Genomic DNA, 23,141 nt, shown 5'->3' on the forward strand with positions numbered 1-23,141 from the left:
TGTTTGCATAATATTTTGTGACAATAAAAATGAAATCCCCACGTATAAAAGAGAAAAGGATGGCTTTTGACTGGGTGTAATGCGACTGTCTTAGATATGTGACAGTATTTTAACATATTGTTTGCATTATAGGAATTAGAGGGTAATTATTTTAGAAATGTAATTTTGGACACTTAGATTTAGAGAAGGACAGTAAGAGGCAGTAAAGCGATATAAACTGATGTCCGGTGCCTTTAAACTGCCAAAGAAGCAGAAGAAGGGCGTCCGTGTAGATGCCTGCTCAGAACAGAGCAGACGTAAACAAATCTTTCGTAAAATCACCGATGGCAACTGCTGTCCTGTTCGGGTCTCTGCGGGTTCCTGTAATACATGGATGGGTGAAGGCTGACGGAGGTTCGATCAGCATGACCTTCGCGCTGATCGGTGATCGATTCTGCGCAGGCCCGGTTCATCTTTAAGGAGCCTACAGTTGATTTTAGAGAACAAACACGGGCATCATGAAGGAAGTGGATTGTGTTCAGCAGCGAAACACAGACAGTCTGCAGACTGGAGGGCAGCAGCTGCAGCAGCACGATGATGATGCTTTAAACCAACCTGGTAAGAGAAGTCGCATTAATTAGATTCAGTGTTTCTAGGATGGGGTAAGAGTGGCTGGAAAACTCCCGACTTATAATAAAAATTGGTCTTCTTATATAGTATGTCCAAAGAATCGATTCTCTTATTATATAATTAGAATAACTTTGTAATGACGGACCGAAAAAGATTGAATTTAAAGAGAAGGTTTAGTGCAACCCGGACTGTTTTAGAGTGGGCACACAACAGAGTTGTTTCTGTGTGATTTTATGTGCAGTGCTTTGCTGCTATTAGTAAACTGACTGCAGTCAACGAGATTCATGAAGGGATATCTATCTATCTGTCTGTCTATCTGTCTGTCTGTCTGTCTTTATATATAAAATTGCAACTTAAAAATGGAATTTTTAATGTCAATGAGACTTTTTAGCTGGATAAAGAAAAAATATATAAAAGTCACTTTGCAAAATACCTATTGCAGCTTTAGTCATCATGAGAAATATGTATATGTTTGACAAATTTGTCTCAGATTATAAGCAAACAAGTAATTTACAGCAGTTTAAATACAGGCATCGATTCTGACAGATGATCATTTTTTGGCACAACATCAGCAGCACAGATTTCCAGACCACTCCTCTCCCCAGAGATGTTCCTCAGTCAGCTGATAACCATAACCTGTCCAGTGTGTGTCGTGTGGGTTTAGTGGTTACAAAGTGATGTACAACTAAATAAAGTAAAAGAAATAAGAAAATGAAGTGCTGAAACAGCAAACAAACAAACAAATATGTATATATTAAGTCAAGACAACATGAAGTGAAGATTGCATAAAAACCAATAAGAAGTTGAAAAAGTTTTAACTGCTTTTTAAAAGAGTCCACAGAGTCCACAGATTTTAGGATATAATTCAGGAGGAGCTGTAGTCATGGTCTTTGTCTTGTTGGCATTTAGAAAAAGTTAAATTCAAGAGAGTCAATCACTAATCCAGGTCAAATAGTGGACTAGGGTTGACAGACCAGCTGGTGAGACATAAAACCAAAGAATTATCTGGAGCTGTTGTGGTTACACTTTATTTATTAATGTTTTTCTACCACAGCAGAGAAAAAGTGAGGGAAGGAAAGGGAAACCATCCAAGTAGAAAAGAATGGCCGAGGGAGACTCGGTTACAGACACCAAGGATGAGCATTCCTGTCACATTTCCCTGAAGTCCTCCTTGTCCTTGTCCTGCAGACGAGTCTGCAGTCATAAAAAGCTGTAGCACACCTTTTACAAACAAACAATGCTCCTGCCTTATCTGTGCCCTCTGATAACTTTTTATTTTTATTTTTTTAATTAAAATTGTTTAAAATTGTATTTGATTTTAGTTTTTTCTGATAAATAATCATGCAGCATTACAGTTTTGCTCACATCATGTTTTTCTGACTACGGTATTATTAGAAAAATGTAGACTTTTTTTAAAAATAATAAATAAAAATTTGGGGTGACAGTTGAACTTGTCTGTTTCAGTGTCTTCTGCCGAAGTCCAGCAGCTGTTTGTAGTTAAAGAAGAAATTCCTCCTGAATGGTCTCCCAGTTTGGACCAGCAGGATCGAGAGCTGCTCCACATAAAGGAGGAAGAGGAAGAAATCTGGACCAGTCAAGAGGGAGGACCGCATAATGGGCAGGAGGAGGCTGAAATCACAGGTGTCCTGTTCACTGCTGTTCCTGTGAAGAGTGAAGATGATGAAGAGAAACCTGAGTCTTCAGATATTCATCAGAGCCAAACTGGAAACTGCACAGAGGCAGAATCTCCGAGCAGCTGCTCAGCTGAAAAGATAAAAGCTGAAGCTGGTGCAGAGGACTGTGGAGGACCAGAATCAACCAATGGCACAGACTTAAAAAGTAATTTACAACCAAAAACTGATGAAAAAACTTCAGACTCCTCTGAGACAGAAGTCAGTAATAATGACGATGAAGATTGGCAGGAACCTTTGTCAGATTATGCACCTGAAACTGAAGACAGTGATAACAGCTGGAAGGAGAGCAGTGCACTCGGGAGTGAAGTTTGTGATGGAAAATGTAGCCAGTCTGAAAATCTAAAGGGACACAGGAGAGATCATACAGGACAGAAGGCATTTTGTTGTGGCGTTTGTGGTAAAAGATTCACCCGACAAGGGGATCTAAAGAGACACCTGAGGGTCCACACGGGAGAGAAGCCATTTGATTGCAGTTTTTGTGGCAAAAGATTTAAACAGCAGGGGGTTCTTAAGAGTCATATGAGAATTCACACTGGAGAAAAGCCCTTTGCTTGCGATGTTTGTGGAAAAAGATTTATCCATCAGTCAAATCTCAAGTCACACACCAGAGTTCACACGGGAGAGAAACCATTTAGTTGTAGCATTTGTGGTAAACATTTTACAGAACAGGGGAGTTTGAAGAGGCACAGAGGAATCCACACAGGACAGAAGCCCTTTGGATGTGGCATTTGTGGGAAAACATTTAGCCGGAAGACACATTTTAATATACACATGACCGTCCACACGGGAGAAAAACCATTTGACTGTGGATTTTGTGGTAAAAAGTTTAGCCAGAAGACACACTTTAAGATCCACATCAGAGTCCACACTGGAGAGAAGCCCTTCAGTTGTGATGCCTGTGGAAAAAAATTTAGACTTCAGTATAACCTTAAAAGACACATGAGAGTCCACTCGGGAGAAAAACCATTTGGCTGTGATGTTTGTGGTGAAAGATTTACAGAGCAGGGGAGTCTTAAACGGCACAGCGGAGTTCACACTGGAGAGAAACCATTTTGCTGTGACGACTGTGGTAAAACATTCAGTCGAAATACGCATCTTAAGAGACACATGCGGGTCCATACGGGAGAGAGGCCTTTTGGTTGTGACATTTGTGGTGAAAAATTTACCGAGCAGGGGGTTCTGAAGAGTCACATGAGAGTTCACACAGGAGAGAAGCCATTCGGGTGTGACGTTTGTGGGAAGAGATTTAGACATCAGTATACACTTAAAAGACACACGGGTGTTCACACAGGGGAGAAACCGTTCTCCTGTGGTGTTTGTGGCGAAAGATTTACGAGACAGGGGAATCTAAAGAGACACATGCGTATTCACACATAATAATCTGCACTTCCATGCTTGTAAAATCAGCAACTGTATCAGTAAGAAGTACGTGATTTCATTGTATTTGTAAACTTTTTTATGTGTGTATTTTAAAGTTTATAATAAAAAAAGAACTTACCCAGGATGGTGGGTATTTATGATGCTTTGCTTCAGATGATATCTGATTATTCTGTGATGTTATTTTTTTATGCTGTGAGCTGTCAGTCATTCACAAACTGAGACTACCTATATTACAGGTGTCAAACTCAAAGATCTGGAGCCAACTCTACCTCTTTGCACATTTGATTCTGATTTGTATGTTTTTAAAATCATTGTGTTGAATGTTTCTTTTCCCTGCAGAAACGTCTCAGGTTCTTTTTCAACCCCTTTTCTGATTTATAAATTATTACATCATGAAGAAAGGTGAAGAAATGGCCATAAACAGCTGCAGTGTTTTCAGTTATGGAGAGGCCATATAGAGGGGTCATAGTAAGTGACCCCAGCTTTTGTGCTGTTATTTGCACTTCTACAGAAAATGTCTCTCCTGCTTTGTAGAATTTCAACTTTAAGACATATTTTAGCACTTTTATAGCTGTGGCTACATTTCTCTAAGTGTATTGTGGGTCTATGGCTGTACTTATGCTTGCTGGTTCATGGTGTGGTTTAAAATAGGTTGTTTATGTGTCAATTTGTTGTGTGACCTGTAAAGGTGGCCCATATACAGGTTTAATAATGATGTGGAATTACTTGTTGCAGTATTAATTTAGATCTAAATCTAATGGGTCTTACTGAACAGTTTAGTTGATAACCTCTTTTCTGTGGACATACCTTGTGTGAGTGCAACCCATGCCCAACTGCACATCACTGACAGTATGAATATCTTCTCACTTTGTTTTTCAAAGTGAGCTGAGCCAAATACCTCCACCTGAGGCACAGGTGAGAACACATATATTTACATTTTAGGTTTAGGAATCATGTAAACAGTGTCCATTGGTGTAAAAAGTTAAATATATTGGATAAGAAATAAAACATGTTATCACCACAGCAGAGAACTTCTGAAAAAAATGTTTAGACAGTGTTGTAGATGATTCCATTAAAAATGCATCAGCAGAGCAAACAAACACTATACCCACACAGAGACTACAGATCGTCACCATATTAGGTGTTCTTTAAGTCTTTTATGGTCTCTGGCAATATCCAGTTTTTCATATTTAGCCAAAAACATTTGAACACAGGACCTGAGAGAAAAAACATGTCCTGGTTTCAGCAGCCTGTTCTCCTTTGTTCTCCCTTGTTCCTCTTTCCCCCCTCTCTCTCTGTCTTGCTCTCAGGTGGAGTAGGGGCAGTGCCTTGGCTCACTGTACCACCCATGGGTGGAGCTGCCCTACTTTCTGGTCCAGCCTGCACATCTGCTTCCCATTTTCTCATCACCCCTCTGGAATAAAAGCCCAGCTGAAACATTCACTCTTTGCCTCTCAGGTTTCCAAACCTTATTACTTGTTGGTAAGTGGTTCCTAGTTCTCCAGTCCAGTACTCATACTGGAATACTCACTTGTCCTCCCACACTCCACCCCTTCTGCCCTCTAGAACCATCATCTGCCTTCCCCATCAGTACATCTAAATTAATCTAATCAGTCAGCAGATACTGGTTTAAGGACCCCCTACTTCCCTGTCCAGTTCTCCTAGAGTGACGATCTGTCTCCTGGAGTCTCCTCCACGCTGGGAGACACAGCAAACCTTCTAGCACTGCTACATATTCATGTGCCATCCTGGAGGATTTGGACTAGCTGTGCAACCTCTCTAGGGTCCAAATATCGCCTCAAGCTACCAGTAGTGACACTGATCCTAGCCAAATGCAAAACTATTGAAAAAAATAGTCAGAAAAAATGAGAGTGGCCTCCACCTGTAACACCATAACTGTTTGGGGGGTTGTCTCATCATTGCCCCTCTATATCCCAGATGTTTAACTGATTAACTAATTCTATACTCCGATTAAAAAGTGCTCTTTTAAGTTTTTAGGACAGTGTATTATGTGTCTGCCTGTGTTGTATACAGTATTCGTAGCTCTTGAAAATGAGACACTGAGCTCAATGTGATTGTCTGTTTAAATAAAGGATTTAAAAATAAATCAACCAACCAACCAAAAAATAATAAATAAATAAATAAATAAATAAATATCATGATGTTTATTTCAAATTAATTACTCTTAAGAAACCAAATGATCAACTTTCCAAGGGAGGCTCAAAGCCACAACTGGATTTATCTAAGATTCAATATGAAACCTAACCCTTTCATTTAAGACAGAATTTTGTTGTAATGAAATTAACATACAGAAATTAAAAGTGCAAAAGATAAGCTAACGATAAGCTAATTTATATATCTAGAAAAATAAATGTTAACATAAATAAATGTTAAATGCCAGAAGACATTTTTAAACAGACTTCTTTCCTGCGAAAAACACTTTTGACCTATGGTTCTATTTATTTCTTTTTTTAGAAGCCATAAAATTCTTTTTAGAGTTAGAAAAGTTTTGTATCTAATTTGTGGATACAAAACTTTAAAGGAAATATCACGAGGTTGGTTACAAAGTACTCCTGTCAGGTACAATGAATTTTAATTTTCTCAGTGAAGTCCCACGCTGTGACAGGATTCATAAATCTGCAGGTTTCCCCACAGCTGTGATTTTTTTTAAATCTCGTGGTCGCTGCGGTGACCTGGGATAAAGGTGCCCGAGCGGATGCCTGCTCAGAAAACGCAGGAGACACGTCAACAAATCTTCCCCCCAAAAAGAAGTCAAGGAGAGTGGACGCCCTGTTGGAGTCCGTGTCTGTGACACATTCATGCATCAGGTCCGGACAGACATGCAAACATCGCGTCTGTGTTCGGAAGTCGATTCCGCGCAGGCCTGGTTCGTCTGAAAGGAGCCCACAGTTTGTTTTAAAGAAGAGGATAGCCGCTGACAGCATGGACGAAGTGGATTATCTGCAGCAGTACGCCGCTGACAGCCTGCCGTTTGAAGAAAAACCAGAGATCAAACCGCTCGGACTCCATCAGCTGCAGGATGCTGATATTAACCGAGCCGATGGTGAGAATAATCTCAGATTTTATTTGGAGAAAACCGCTAACTAGCTGCTAGCTCGCCGTAGGGCTGGATAAATTTGGTTTTAATCTAAGATGTTTGATATGAAGACACAATCAGGTCCTTAACGGGTCTTTAAAATGATTTAAAAACAGCCTGAGATGGATAGCAACCGATATTACACCGTGTCGTTTATTTATTGAACAAAAATCTGAACCCAAATGAAGAAACAGTTTGTGGACAACTAAATGCACTCCATGATTCAGCCGCTGCAAAACCACCTTTAGCAGAAATAACTTGAAGTCGCTGTTGTGTGACTTCGGAGGAATTTTTGGCCCACTCTCCTTCAGGGCATTGCTTCAGCTCATTGAGGTTTGCGGCATTCATGTATGCACAGCTCTCTCTTAAGGTCCCGCCGCAGCATTTCAGTCAGTCTGAAGTCTGGACTTTGATCGGCCATTGCAACATGTCCATTCTTCCCTTTTTCAGCCTGTCTGTTGCAGATTTTCTGCTGTGCTTGGCATCGTTGTCCTGTTGCATGACCCAGTTTACACCAAGCTTTAGCTGTCAGACAGATGGCCTCACATTTGACTCCTGGCTGCAGCCTACTAAGCAGTAAGGATGTGCCCAGTTTTTCATGCATTGCTTCTGTGCATGCATAAAGAGTCTGTAGTGTGGGGTGTTTATTACCAAGAACATTAAATAAGCCAAATAATTATAGTTGGTTCTCACAACAAGAGAAAGTGATAACAGTGTCAAACCTGAATATAATACATTTAAATGAGCAACAGGCTCAAAGTATCACTTCTGTGATGTGCAGCTGTTGCATGAGAAATACGTTTTTTGCCATGTTTTGCTCTGTTGACTTATTTGCAGTGCTAGGGTGGCCTATACACAGGTGTGTGGTGTCGATGCATTGTTACAGGGACCCCAAATATCAATATTTTATGAAATTAATTAAAATACTTGTTAAACATGCATTAAATTGGCTCAACTGAAAAACCATCCAACACTGGACCCTTAACTTGACAGATCTACCTCGTACTTCAGGGTAAGCTAATCGTTCAGTCACATGAGTACAAATGAGACAGCAACCTCCTTACATCTACAAAAATAGTGATTGTGTTTTGTATTTTTCACATTCTGCATATTCTGGTTGCCCAGAGCTTGAAGTTGTTGCACTCATGACCACTTTTGGTTCCAAGGTCACGGGTAGTCTGATTGGAGGAAACCTTTCTGCAAACAGTTGCAGTCTGACTTGGACTTGAGTCCACAGACGTGTGATTCTTGACAATTTATTACATGCAATTGCATATAATTGCCAACCTGACTCCATTTAGCTGCAGACTAATAATTGAAGCGAGATAAACTTTGTCTTATTAGATAAAACTGATATTGACGAAGTTTAACTTTGGCGACATCATTTGCAGTTAAAAAAGGCGATGAATTGAAATATGTTGTTGCAGTACTCGGCATATCGCAAAATATAAAAAATTCAAATGTTGTTTTATTGTGAAAATACAGCATTGTGTAGTGTCTGCTGGTGATTGCCACATCTACTTATTTCTGTTAATATTTTGATATTCTTTCTATATACCTACCACGTGTTCCTCTTGCATCTCTGACTGACATGACTATAAGTCTTCTCAAGCCGGCTAACATACAGAAATCCAGGTTATGCAGAACTTGTTTTATAATACGCCTGACTGTATTCACAGCTTAAACATATCAGGGCATAATAAAAACCCGTGTGCTCCTTAGCAGGTGTTCAGTCTATGTCTGACGTGAACAGCAACACGTGACGTAGTCCACAGTTTCAGAAACTTAGCCTACATGTAGAAGCACTATGTGGAAAAACTGCCTCCACAGCAGTTGCGACGTAGCATCCAGGAGTCAAACGTGAGGTCACCTGTCTAACAGCTGAAGTTTGGCCTGAACTGGGTTATATAACAGGACAGTGATTCCAAGCACAGCAGCAAATCTGCAACAGACTGGCTGGAAAAGGGGGCAGAAAGGTGTTGCAATGGCCTAGTTGAAGTCCAGGCTTCAGCTTGATTGAAATGATGTAGTGGGACCTTAAGAGAGCTGTGCATAAATGAATTCCTGCAAACCTCAATGATCTGAAGCAACACAGTAAAGAGGAGTGGGCGAGAATTCCTCCACAACAGTGGGAGCCTGATAAAGTCATACAGAACATGATTACTTAAAGTTAGCGCTGCCATACATGCTTCTACGAGCACAGGCTTTTATCGGGTTGTTAAACCAACACAGGGTTTGGCAAACCAGCCACGAACATGTTCACATAATGGAGCCTTTGTGTGCCGTGCATGACAAAACGCAAACGCAGACATGTCTACAGCAGAGCAGCGCATTTCACAAAGAGCAAACTAACATTAGAAAATGGAAGAAGAGGTTGAACACGTAATACACCTCACACACACTGTGTGTAGCATTAAAAAGCACTGTTCATAGTGAGTACACGTTAGTGTGCTGTGGGTTTGTAAGATCTTTAAAGTTATATTCAGTCTGTTTAACGCCTTTTATTCTGAAGCAATGTGTCAAATACGAACCATAAGTCGTAGGAGGCCATAAGTCAAATATGAGCCCATTTGTGTGATGACTTAAAGCTTGGCTGAAACTGGGTCATGTGGTAGGACAACAGAAAATCTGCAGTGGAATGGCTGTTGCAAGGGTTTAGTCAAAGTCCGTGTGTGTCTGCAGCAAAGCAGAGTATTTCACAATGAAGAGCAAACTGTAGTATTAGGGAAAAAGTAGGAAGAGGTTAGATGCAACACAGATCACAGTGTGTAAGTGTGATGGGAAAAGCACAGTTATTAATCTGTGCATGCTTTGCGTGGTCACCAGTTCTGGAAAAAAAATTGTATACATTCAACAGCTGAGAGGAAAGCTGGCAAAAATGCTGACCGTGCAAGTTATTAGACTCATTAGTATCTCAGTCGAGTCCGGACTTGCTGAAGACTCTCCTCTTTAGGCTGCAGAGTCCGTGCTTTCATAAAGGAATCTCAAGTTTCGGTCCATCTGACCACAGAACAGTTTTCCACTTTGCTTCCGTCCAGTTTAAAGAGAAGACTTTGGCCTTTCTGGGTCCTGTTCACATGTGCCTCCTTCTTTACATGATGGAGCTTTGACCTGCATGTGCGGATGGCACCGTGAGCTGTGTTCAGACAGTGATTTCTTGAAGTGTTCCTGAGCTCATGCACTGACTTCCATGACAAAATTTCCTTTTAATTCAGTGCCGCCTGAGGGCATGAAGATTACGAGCACCCAATATAGATTTTCAGACTCTCCGTTGTGCACAGAGATGTTCAAATTCTCCAAAATTTTACATTCTTCTAAAAAAAAAGTTCCAAAGTTTGCAGCTTAGTAAACCTCTGCCCATCTTTACTTCTGAAAAACTCTGCTTCTCTAAGATGTTCTTTTTATAACCAATCATGTTACTAACCTGCTCCCACTGGGTTACAAAAAAGAAATATGGTTGAATTATGTTTCTTATTTGCATTTTACATAACATTCAAACCTTTTTGAAATTAAGTTTTTAAAATTTCAAGAAATAAAAGTTCTATGTTAGGGTTAAATCACCATATTGAGTCTTATAGAAGAATTAATTAGATTTAAAGTTTAAAGAAAAATAAGAAACTATATTTCTTTGGTCATCAGGGAAAAACAAAGCTTAAGTTGGTTTTACAATCTTTAGACAGGTCCATCTGAGATCATCTGTTCATCTGAGAAACAGCACTGTTTTCCAGTTGGTGGTGGTTTTGTATGTCCCATATCTTGACCGTAACCTTCTGTGGAGGTTAGGTTTGCAGTAATTTTTATGTAACCTGGTACAAAGTTAGCTTGTAGTTCAGACTTTGTTGTAGAAAAATAAGTCTTGGCAGACTAGCCGTGTGGAGCAAACTGGAGCTTCTCATTGTTTAAACCACCATGTCAGAAGATGTAGATCTATGTTTGTGGAACAGATGTTACTCAGCTTCAGATTGCCCTGAATTAAGCAGAGAAAATGACTGAAATTACTGAAAGTGGCACAGGATCTCTCTGATGCATTTCTTTTAAAACCTGGAAGGATATAGTGGTGAACAATCTTCTCCAAAAAATCTTGAATGATCGTGACAGGAGATGACTGAAGCGTTTGAAGTCAGATTGAGGAAAAAAAAAAATCAACAGTGGAACTCTCGGCTGTGTTTTAATAGTTAAATAGCATTTCCACATGCACAATGGAAAGAGTATTCAAGGGATGGGGACTAAACAGCTGCTGAGCTTTAAGAAAACCATTAAAAAGGGCTTCAGTTTGGTAGAGAGCATACTGATTGAAAAAGGTCATGTGGTCTAAGTCCAGATTTACCTGATCCTGAGTGATGGCTGCATCTGGTGGTGAAGAGAGGCTGATTAGTTGATGCACCTGTCATCGGCCCTTCTACTATATGCAACCAGCTGGGCAGTGTTAAGGTCTAAGCTTGCTTTAGTGGGTTAGTTCAGAAACAATGTGTTCAAACACTAAGGTCACCTGACTACCTAAATATTCTGAATGACCTTGTCATCGTTGAATGTTTTTGTTCCCTAATTGAATGTGCATGTTTAAAAACGACAGTGCCAGGGACCATGAAACGCCATCTTTACACGTGCAAGTAAAGGTATAATTTGCAAAAAAACCCCAGCTGCTACTATTGTTCTAGCAAGATATTAACTCATGGTTTTTAATATAAGATAGACAATGATCATTACATTACAGTAATGTTTATAATTACTAAAACAGTATTAAATGATCCTCACCCATAGAAATGTGTATACTTGTAAATGTGATGTGTATTTTTAGTTGAATAACTGGTGACTGGTAAATCTTGATATACTCTATTCCTAACATCATACTTTGCTGTGCAGTATAATTGGACCAGTTTGTCTGGCTCACACTCTGGGCACCACTAGCTCACTTGGAACAGTTGATGGATGCAGTCTGAATACATAAACTGTCGGCTTATCGTGAGCTGGAAGTAATGGCTGGTTATTGGACCCGTACAGTGTGTGTAGAGGAATTGCAGGATCTGGCTGCCCGGAGAGACTGATTAAGGCTACGTACACGGGTGTTTTTAAAACGCAGATTTTTCTGTGCGTTTGCACCTTTCGTCCTCACGTAAACGGTGTTTTCGGTAACTGAAAACGGAGATTTTTAAAAACGCCTGCTAGGGTGGATATTTTTGAAAACTTCGTTTTTGCGTTTACGTGTGGACGAGGAAAACGGAGAAAATGCAGCGTCAAAGGTGTGCGCATTTTTTGACGTCACACTGTGCGCCACGTTATTGTTTCGGTGAAATGAATTTCTACAATGGCGGACTTAAACAAAATACTGTTACTGTTAATTTTACTCTCTGCAGTGTTTAAATGCTGACATACACACAGTTACTGTCCCTCCACACATACCACTCAGTTCTGCTTCTATGCCCCAGCTTTGTTTACTTTTTCCCACCGAGGCTTCTAGACTTCTGATTGGCCAACATTTCTACACAGTTAGGAATATATCGCCACCTGTTGCTTTTACATGTTCCTAGTAGTGTTTTCCTTTAATTTTGCGTTTACGTGTGGATGGGATTTTTAAAAAAACAACGATAAAAAAACGGAAAATCTCCATTTTCAAAAATACCCTTGTGCGTGTGGACGTAGCCTAAAACTCAGTGAATACGTGGTGTGAGTTAAAACGCACTACAAGGATTTCAAACTGCTGAGGATGAGTGTCGGTGTATTTCAAATCGGTTATCGATGTAAACGTGTTTCATTGTTGCCTGCAGATATTCAGCAACTTGTGGTGATCAAAGAAGAGGCTCCATGGGACCAGCATTACTCGGAACACCTCTACATAAAGACGGAGCAGGAGGAACTGCTGGCCAGTCAGGAGGGAGAGCATCTTAATGGGTTCGAGGAGACTGAAATCACCGGGTTTCCATTCAATATTCTAGTAAAGAGTGAAGATGATGAAGAGAAACCTCATTTTTCACAGCTTCATAAAAGCCAAACTAAAGACTGCACGGCGGCTGAGCCTCCAAGCAGCAGCTTGACTAAATGGATTAAGATAGAAACTTACGGAGAGGACGGTAGATCACTAGAACTAGCCAGGAAACCTGATCCCAGTACTCATTTACAAACAAATATTGTTAAAGGGGCTTCTGACTCTTCAGAGACGGAGGTCAGTGATGAGGATTGGCAGGGCCCGTTGTCAGATTCTGGACCTGAAACTGAAGACAGTGAGAATGGAAAGCTCGAGTCGGGCGTTCCTAGTGAGGCGGGACATAACACTCCGAAAAAAAACTTTAGCTGCTCTGCGTGCGGTAAACATTTTGTCTACAAGCAGTCTCTTAAGAGGCACATCAGACGTAATTCAGAAAATGGTTCTTCAGGCTGTTTGGATAACATGAAATGTTTTAAACGGAAGCAAAGCATAGACTCGCACATCAAAATTTACACGGGAGAGAAACCGTTTGGCTGTGGGTTCTGTGGCAAAAGAGTTAAGTACCTGTACAATCTTAAATCACACATGAGGGTCCACACGGGAGAAAAGTTATTTGGCTGTGACATTTGTGGAAAAAGGTTTACGCATCACCAGAATCTGAAGACTCATGTGACAATCCATTCAGGGGAGAAACCGTTTGTGTGCGATATTTGTGGCAAAAGAGCAAGGCATCAGAATAATCTAAAGATACACATGATAGCCCACACAGGAGAAAAACCGTTTGGGTGCGACGACTGCGGTAAAAGATTTAAACGGAAGACTCATCTGACGACGCACATGACCGTCCACACGGCAGAAAAGCCATTCGGCTGCGACGTGTGTGGCAAAAGATTTAACCGCAAATCCCACCTTAGGACGCACATGATCGTTCACACTGGGGAGAAACCGTACGGTTGCGATGTTTGTGGCAAGAAATTTAACCGAAAAACGCACCTGGAGTCTCACATCACGGTTCACACAGGAGAGAAACCGTTTGGTTGCGCCATTTGTGATCAAGGATTTACTCAGCAGGGAAGTTTAAATCGACACATGAGATTTCACTTGGGGTAGAAACGTGGTCACAGTCACGGAGTTTGGTCTGAAAGGGTCAAAGTGTCGCTGAAAGCCACAGCAGAGGCTCTGAGAGTTATTGCTCTCTTCATCTGTGTCTACAGTTTCGAGACTCTTTTTGTTTTTGTGATTAATCTTGACATTCTTGACATTTTATGTTACAAGTTAAGAATTGTGGCAGCACGGTGGCGCAGCAGTTACCACAGTGCTGCCCCACAGAAAGAAGCTCCTGGATTTGAACCCATCTGCCCCTTCTGGGGCACCCTGTGTGGATGCCCTTGGACTTCCTCAGGGTACCCCAGCTTTGTGCCACAGTCAGAGGACATGCTTGTTAGATAAATGGGTAACTCTAAATTTGCCTTAACTGTGAATGAGTGTGTATGGTTGTCTGGACAGGCCCTGTACCCCTCTGTGGGAGCTGTTAGGGCTCCAGCCCCACAACCCTGCACTGGATTGGCAAGAGCAGTTAAAGTGATCGGCTGTAATGACATCATTTATGGATTCGGTCATCTCCTGCGTTGGATGAGGCTCTGGTCTCTTTATCGTCCTGCAGTGCTTTTTGTTTGTTTGTTTGTTTGTTTTGTAGGTGTCCCAAAACTATTTACTGGCCATTCTTGGCCCCTGCTTCATGAAACACGACTTTAAATAAAACTTTAAAAAAACCTGTGGCTCACAGTGTCCCGGAGCCCGCAGAAGACTCTCTTTTGAGCTGATGTAAGACTTCAGTGTGGAGCATTAATAAGTATTCTGTTGTTGTGGATGGTTTGTCTCTTCCTGCCATATGATGGCATTTGTCTCTGCCTGTCAGGGACATTCAGCACGAACTGTTACTGTGAGCAGCCAAACAAACGCTGTCTACGCTGGGAGAATTTGGATTATTGTTAACTCTGAGGTGCCTCCGATTTTGTTTGCTTTCTCTGAGCATTTGGAGCGAGAAATGCCGACTGAAGTCAGACTCATCAAGCGGATGGTTTACAAGGTGCAGCGCTCCACCAGCTGGAAAGCTTAAGGCAGTCAACAAAGTTTGACCACAAAATTAATTCTGTTTTGTACGTTTGTCTCCTAATCATGTCTCCAGCTGTCACAGCTGCACTGATTCAGCACTTGTATCTCCTAATCCAGCCGTTATTTTTCATTTATTCATCATTATTTATAATTATTAATCTTTTTTTTATTATTTTGATTAACCTAATGATCATTGGAGAAAAATGTTTCCCTCTGTGCCGATTTTGTTTGAGATAATTGACTGAAGCATTTTGTGTGTTATGAATTTGGGAGAACATTCATGGATCTATAATCCTGAAAATTTCAATAATTTCCTAAATGATGATCAAAACTAAATGTAACATTTTGGCTGAAGATGATGAATTGAAAAATATTAATTTAATGTTTGTATTTATTGGATTCCTTAATTGAATTTAGGTGAAAGTTACCTAATTAGTATTTGAAATTATTTTTAGGGGAAATACACTTAAAAAAAAAAAAGAGATAATGAAGGATTTATTTTTTAATTAATTTTGAGTTTGAACCAACATGTAGCGTCATTAGTAGCCTTGCACTTTACGTTTTTTCCACATTTTCAGCCTCAAGCTTTGAGTTTTGACTTGATCACCACTTTGGTTTGTCCAGCAGATGGCAACAGTGTGACAAAAAAAGAGATGCAAGGCTGGCACTCTGTTTGCTGTTGTATACTTGTGTTGTTCATGCATCTTTAGTTATTAATCAAGTCAAGACAATAGCTTGTTTATTATAAATTTGAAAGAATGACAGTGTTACATTAAAGTGTGTAAATGAAAATAAACCCTTTTCCCACCAAGTCCAGTGTTGGTTTCATTTTCTCGATTGTTGAACTTGTTGAGAAAACCGAGATGAAGCTAAGCTCCTGTTGTGCAAAGCATTTGATAAGAAATGCAGCAGTGTGCATTTACAGCGTGTTTAAAAACAGATTCTAATGTTTGCACACAAAATGATTCATAACTGGTTCTTTGTCTTTGCCTTCCAAGATTAATTTTTCTCAGTCCAAACCTGTTAGTTTCTTAGACACTGATTTGGTAACGAGCATCCTCGCACTCCTTCAGTATCTGTTCTGTCCTCCTGCTCTCTCGCACGCTCTGTCCTAACATGACGTGACATCAGAAATCATCTTCATGACTCACATATTAGCAGCTTCTCAAATTATTACACAAGCCACTGTTAATGCATGGCTGCCAAATAGAGAGAGAGACACACACCTGTGTTATTGATGTCGTGCTCCGTGAGTGAAGCATCAACTTTCTTCATCCGTGGCTGAAAATCCTCTAACGCTCCGTGATTAACACGTTTTCCTTTCTGTTTATTCTGTGCAGAAACCAAAGTGCAAAGAGGACGCGTCACAGTTTCAGAGAGGGATTGTAAAAGCAGATGGTTCCTGTATTTCTCTGCCGTGCACTGTAAATAAGGACATTTTCCAAAATATTACAATATTACTTTAATTTTCTTTCAGCATTTTCATTCAATCATTTCTTTATTTTTCCTTCTTTCTATTTCTCCAGTCTGGTTTCCTTCCCTTATTATCTTCTGTTTTTACTTCAGTTCTTTATTGTTTTTCTTCAATTCTGTTTTCTTGTCAGAAGGGAAATGTGGTTTTTACAAGCTGCCAATTACAACTTTCAATAAAAGATTTTACACAAATATCAACTTTATAAAAAGCCGTTGCACTCCAAACTGCGTGCGCCCTGTAATCATCTCAGACTTGAAACAGTCGAACAAGCTGATGCTCTGAGTAATGCGATTATATTATAAAGATGACGATGTGTTTAATAAGATTAATTAAATAGAAGGAATAAATATTGTGAGCCAACCTCTGAAGCTCAGTAATGAAAACATATCTTATTAGTGTGTGAAAACAACGCTTCATAGCTTCACAGGGAGTTTTAAAAACTGAGCTTTCCTGCAAATGACTTCTGGCTGCAGCAGTGTTTATCTTCACAAGAAAGGAAATAAGCTCATCTTCCAGAATGTCGCACTATTACTTACAAATTCTTCTTTATTTCTTCGTCTCTTTCCAGTTCGCTTCCTGCTTTTATTCGTTTCTCGTATCCATTCTGGGGTCCTGGATGTATTTCTATGCTCCCTTTTGCTTCAGGCCTTATTTATATATTATTTATATTCTTTGTTCTGCTTTTCTAACATTTGAATCTTTTCATGTTATCTGTAGGATCAGAGGAATGAAGCTGTCACATAATATGCACTCACTGGACAGTTCAAAGGTACAGGGTGCTGGTACCAGGTTGGATGCCTTTTTACCTTCAGAATGTTTTAATTCCTTGTGCCACAGATTCGAAAAGTTGCTGGAAACGTTCCTTAACACACCGTTGCTGCAGATTTGTCGGCTCCATGTCGAAGATGGAGGCCATGTGAGTACAGTGAACTAACTGCGAAGCTCAAGAACCCAGCTGTGGTGTTTAAACGATGCTCAGCTGGTACTAAAGGGCCCAAAGTGTGTCAAGAACATATCCCCTACACTTGCCAAGGCAGGATGAATCGGTGGTTTCATGCTTTCCAAGTTCTCACCCGTTCATCCAAATGCTGCAGCAAAAATCAAGATTCATTAAACTGGGTAACATTGATGAGTGTGTATGAACTGTAGCCTCAGTTTCCTGTTCTTATCTGACAGGAGTGACCTGGTGTGCTCTTCTGCCGCTTCAGCCCTTCAAGGCTTTGATATGTTGTGTATTCAGAAATGCTCTTCTGCATGCCCTGGCGTTGCCTTTCTATCAGCCTGATCTCCTCTGACTTCAGACATCAAGAAAGCATTTTCACCCAGAGAGCTCAGAGAAGAGAACGTCAGCAGGTCATCTTGAACATGTTTACATACCTGAGTATACTGAGTCACAACCATGTGATCAATTCATTGGATATTTGTGAGCGGCCATGAGGAAACAAGTAATCAAGTGTTCTTTATTGTTTTTGTCTGGGCTAAGTTTTTGTTGCCAAATAGCTGTAACAAAGCTCCAAATCAGAACTCAAAAATCTGTTATAACATATCTGAAGAGATCTGAATCATAGCTGTGAACATAATGGCCTGTGGCCACCAAGACTTCCTAAAATAGCCTTTTTGAATCTTTTATTAATTTAACCTGCTAGTGAAAAACAAAATGGGCCTAATTCCCGATCAGTGTGTGGCCAGTCAGTTAGTCTCTTGTCTAATATAGAAAAGATTACTAGTAGCTGAGTTACTGAGTAGCTGTTGAAGAGTCCAAAGTTTTAAACCACAAATGTGAACTCTTGCAAGCTGAATACAGATTTTTGCATCAGTAAAACTTTATTATTATCTCCTGCCATAATACTCAGACCGGCCATCCTGGCATCAACCTCCATGCTGAGGTTAAGTCACTTTTTTTCTCCATTCTGATGTTCAGTTTGAGCTTCAGCCGGTCACCTTGACCACATCTATGTGCCCAAATTTACTGAGTTTCAGCCATAATTGGCTGATTAGATGTTTGCATGAATGGATGGTTAAACAGGTGTACCTAATGAAGTGCATGTGAGTGTAGATCAGAAAGCCCCCTGAAGCAGGTTTGTGAATAATTTCTTTTGCTTTTTGCTTCCTTTTTCAGCTTATTGTAACTCTCAGTCATCATAGACGGAAATCCCATCGCTAACTTTATATTTTGGAGAAAGCCAAAATAACCTTTTTTAATACAAAACATGAATAATTCCTTGTTCCTTTATTGCCATGACTCAGGAGAACAATTTCAGTTAAAAAACACAAATATTCTGAGTGCCTAGGGTTAAGGTTAGGATTAAGGCTGATGGCTGCAGAGGATTAAACTAAGTTTAGAAAAACAACTTTTAGACTTTTCTCCAAATACTTTTCCATTTTCGTCATTTGGCTTAAACTGGTGGAACATTTCTTCCTCCCCTGTCCTTGAAACTTTAAAAATGCTGATCAGTCACCCAACAAAAACGCCGGTAAGGACGTCCAGAGCTTAATTTTGAATCGCACTCTAACATGCAGCAATTTGTTTCTCATTTTTTTGGCATTGTTGCTGTTATTTCACGCTCTGATTTAGTTTAACCTCAATTACCTGGTTGGATGATTAGTCACAGTAAGATTACTCCTGCTGGATATTTCGAGTCCCTCTCTTAATAATGTGCTGATCTCAGAGTACTCATCGTCTCAAGCGTACTCAAGCTTAACTTAAATCATGTGCATTCAGAGACTGTTTTCTAGAGACTGCAGGTTAGCATCGGCATGTGATTTATGTTGTGGAACAAGCTGTGCAAACAGCACAAATGATGCAGCAGATGACGTGAAGGCGACCAGTGAAGCTGCTGCGGCGCATGAAGCAGGGTATTGCTGCACTTCCACTGGTTGTTTCATCACTCCGCTCCCTCCCCAGTTTCACACCATCATTTACACATCAAGGCCTGGAGAAACAAGTTGTTTTCACTGTTTGCCTAAAGGTTATAAATACACAGCATAAATAAAACAGGACCATTCTGCAGTTCTAAAGAAACGGGACACATCTTGTTTACCGCTCTAACAAATTAACACTGTGATTGGGGGAAAAAAAATGAGAACAACACTGACATATTGGAAATCGATACCAGTAACTGACTCTGCAGACCAGGCACAAGGTCCTATTTACCATCTCCAGCATGTCCTGTGTTACTCACCAGATTCAAGGTTTCCTGCTACAGACCCTCCCCCTCTTTCAATCTCATATATACGGGAAGGATGCAGCCACCGGTGGCCTTGCACCCGTCTTTCTCTCCTCGGCGGAGCCATTAAAGCCTTGGCTGCTGCTGTGGCAGACATCTCTCCAGATGTACTGGAACAAGACCCCATGTTAGGCCTGTTGATGGGGTTGAACTGGAGGACAGACACCCTTTGGTGGAAATTAAACAGAAGCCAGCGTTGGCACAGAGCCTTAAGGTTATTCATAGTGTTGTGAATCTAGAGTTCATCAGTTTTATTTCTGCAGGGGAAACAAAAAAAAGAGTACAAGATACAAATTTTAGTTTTAGCGTTTTTTCATTGCTCCATTCACTGCAGCATCACTGCTTTAATTAACAACTCTAAGCAAGTACATGCACTCATTAATTGCTTTTTTAAAAATGTTTTTGAGTGGAGATATATCATTACTTATCATTTCAATTAAAGATCTTTGGCTTAGTCTCTCAAGGTTAGCTGTCAAATAAATAGCAGGACTAAAATCAAAGCTTCTGCCAGGACCTCAGAGTCTCTCAGTGTCTGGCACGAAGTCAGATGACACCAGAGAACCTTGATTAAATTTGTCAGACTACTTTTATATCCATATTTCTTTATATACTCTCAGAACTACACTCTCCCAACATTAATGCCTTAAATCTTGCTCCAGGATGTCGCGCAGTTTGGATTCAAAACGCACAAGCACTAGACCAGTGCCAGGTTGGCATATTAGGTGGATGTGAGAACACAAAATAAAATGAAATATTACCTCTACATCTTCATGAAGGTCATATGAAAGTATATTCACTAGAGATGTAAAACACTTTTTTGTGTTTCACATTTAAGAATTCCTCCTAAAAAGGAAAGTTGCTCACATATCCAACAACCTCCTTACATAGTTGAGTTGAGCATAATATCCCCAAATCTGCACAGTGTGATGGTTTTTGGTTTCTTTTCTTAGTGATTTAGTTTCTAATCCTTTTCAGTCCTGATAGTTTCCCTTCTGCTCTTTGTTAGCCTTCCCTATAGACTGTAAATAAAAGATGGTCTGAAAACGTGAAGCCTATGGGGAAGTGCTGACAAACTGCTTTCTTTTTCATGGTCACCAGAGGGTAAATTCTCAAGCTGCAAGAAAACTCTGGGTTACAAAGAAGTTTATGGAAAAAATGCACTTAGCTCGTTGGATCTGTGACTTAACTGTAAACTCATTAAACATGCGCATGTTAGCATTTAGCTAATAGAATATCTGTGAATATAGCCTTGCATGGAACATGAGAAGTGTGCCTGCATCAGCTGCATCTCTAAGTGTCTTCTGTTGTCCATTTAAAAGCTGTTTAAAGGTCTGTAATATTTAACTTTCTGAACTTGAAACTGCAATAAACTACTATTCTTTGGCTCATTGGAAAGTCGTGACAGACCTGTTTCTATGTGGTGAACTACCCCTAAAAACCTCACACCAGAGACAATTATTAAAGGCAGCTCATCTGCGGCTGTAATCCAAGTGAAAGTGGAAGTCTGTGAGACTCAGCTGTTTGAGAGAAATTTGTTCCAGGCTTTGATCAGAAATCACCGTTACAGTGATGATTTATTGAAGAAAGACGGGCCAGGCTCCCTGCCAGCATCTCAACAGGCAGGTAATCGGGTTTGTTGCCCGTTCGCCACACACTCATAAACAAGTGCTGCAGGCCACAGAAATGGGGCTCTGCAGAAGAAAGTATTGCACCACACAGTTATATAATACAGCTGTGTGAGCTAACATGTGCGTTAAATAACGTATGAGCAGCGAAGCATTCTGGGTGACTGCGTGCGCACCACGAAGCAGATGATGTACAGCACGAAGGGTGGAGCTGGCTCTGATATTTATCAGGATCCCTTTAAAAATTTTTGTCTGCTTACGTATTCTTTGGAGAAATTAATTATAGAAGAGAAACTGCCTACAGGCTTGATAAATCTTATTTTTTCCCTCAGTTTGATTCCTACAGGGTATCGATCCAGAGGATCTAAAATCAGATTCCTGCTCAGCCACAATGCCTGAGCACATCTCGGATGTCTCTGACTGCTGCACGCTGCTTTTATCAGAAAAGCTATATCTAGTCCTTCGGCAGAAATTTAAAAATATTTAGAATTCATACAACAAATCATCTGTGCTCTGCACTTTGCAGATAAAAGCAGCTGTGTAGCTCATCAGGATAAACAGAACCCATGATTACTTGTGGTTTAAAAGGCCTCAGCAGAACAGATGGAAATCACTGCTGCGAAGATGAAATCAGTTCCCCCAAATTACCAGGGTAGTTTTATTTTTGTATTTTCTCGAGTTAAGGCGCTGCGGTTATTTCCTGAGATGTTGTTCTGGCAACAGATGTTGTCAAGCTTTTGCACGTCATTGTTTTTAATGTTTGGAAGCACCGCTCCCAGCTGGCTTTGTAAGGGTCTGAGCTACTTTGATGTTCGTATGTGGACACTTTGTGCACTCTTATCAGAGGCTACTTTTTCGTGCTTTTGGATTATGGGCAGTGTAAAAGAAGGACATACAGGGGGACTCAAAAGTGAAGTTGGCAGGGGCGACCCCTCTGGTTGCAAAGACTCGTCCTGTCGTAGAGTAAATGTCTGCCTTGCTCTTTGGAAACACTCCTTGGATGAGTTTATGGTCTTACACGTTAGTTTGAGGCCATACTGAATAAAGCATGAAGTTCATTTAATACATTTTGGTCCTTAGGATTCAGTATAAAGGATATTTTTACATGCAAACTAGTGAAGCGGCCTCCTGGTCCTCTTTCTGATCCTTGTTCATCATGTGCACTTTGAAAACACCAACATGGCTTCATAGTGCCACTTTACTAACAAATGGATCATGTCTGCATTCATACTTTTAAACATCATTCTCCTCAGTTCTGCTACAAAGGCGCTCGATGCTAGTAAATTTAATTAACGGATTAATTAATCTACACTGTGGGTGGAGGCCAAAGGAGTAAGAACATGGATGCAAGTGGATAAAAGGAGCTTTGTCAGGAGGGCGTCTGTGCTCACCCTTGGAGGGAGATGTGAAGGGAGAAGAGCTGCTGCTCCTCTTCATCACTTAGGATGCCTCCTGGACACTTCCAAGTTGAGGTATTTTGGGTATGTCCAACCAGGAGGCGTTCATAGAGCATATTCAGGACATCCTGTAGAGATGATGTCTCTCAGCTGGGGAGAGGGAGGTCTGGGCACATCTAGGAATGCTGCCCCTGTGTCCCACACCCAAATAAGCAGGACAAAATGAATGAAGCTTATTTTTTCCCATCTGGAAAGGAAACCTCACTGTAAGTCTTCAGGCAGACAGCTGAAGCATTTTGTTTCTGACTGACGTCCTGTGGCGTTTCATTCATGCTTTATTTACCCTGAAGGGCACAGTTGGTTACAGAGCTCGGGCTGCCAGCTTTAACCTTCTCATCAAATAAAAGAGAAACTTTAAATACAGATATACAGCATCCAGTCCGGAGTAAGTGTTCTTTTGTGTTCTGCATCAGTTTCCACAGCGTTACCTCAGCTTTTAAGAAAAAGTGAATTTTGTTTTTATCCCCAGTGCAGACTGATAACGCAGCATGACGGCTGCACTTCATTGCACGATGGTAAATTGAAAACCCAAATCTTTCC

The 23,141-nt window shown here is 40.5% G+C and overlaps 1 protein-coding gene across 1 annotated transcript; it reads left to right on the forward strand.

Moving 5' to 3' along the window:
- Nucleotides 1-257: 257 nt before the first annotated feature.
- LOC101484187 (uncharacterized) lies at nucleotides 258-14,593 on the forward strand. The gene is made up of 4 exons (XM_076887874.1): nucleotides 258-597; nucleotides 2,074-3,675; nucleotides 6,355-6,747; nucleotides 12,546-14,593. Exons 1-4 carry the CDS (start codon nucleotides 498-500, stop codon nucleotides 13,811-13,813), a joined length of 3,363 nt encoding a protein of 1,120 aa, XP_076743989.1. The 5' UTR covers nucleotides 258-497; the 3' UTR covers nucleotides 13,814-14,593.
- The last annotated feature ends 8,548 nt before the right edge of the window (nucleotides 14,594-23,141 follow it).

Source organism: Maylandia zebra, linkage group LG8 (assembly GCF_041146795.1).
Source record: "Maylandia zebra isolate NMK-2024a linkage group LG8, Mzebra_GT3a, whole genome shotgun sequence".
NCBI lineage: Eukaryota > Metazoa > Chordata > Actinopteri > Cichliformes > Cichlidae > Maylandia > Maylandia zebra.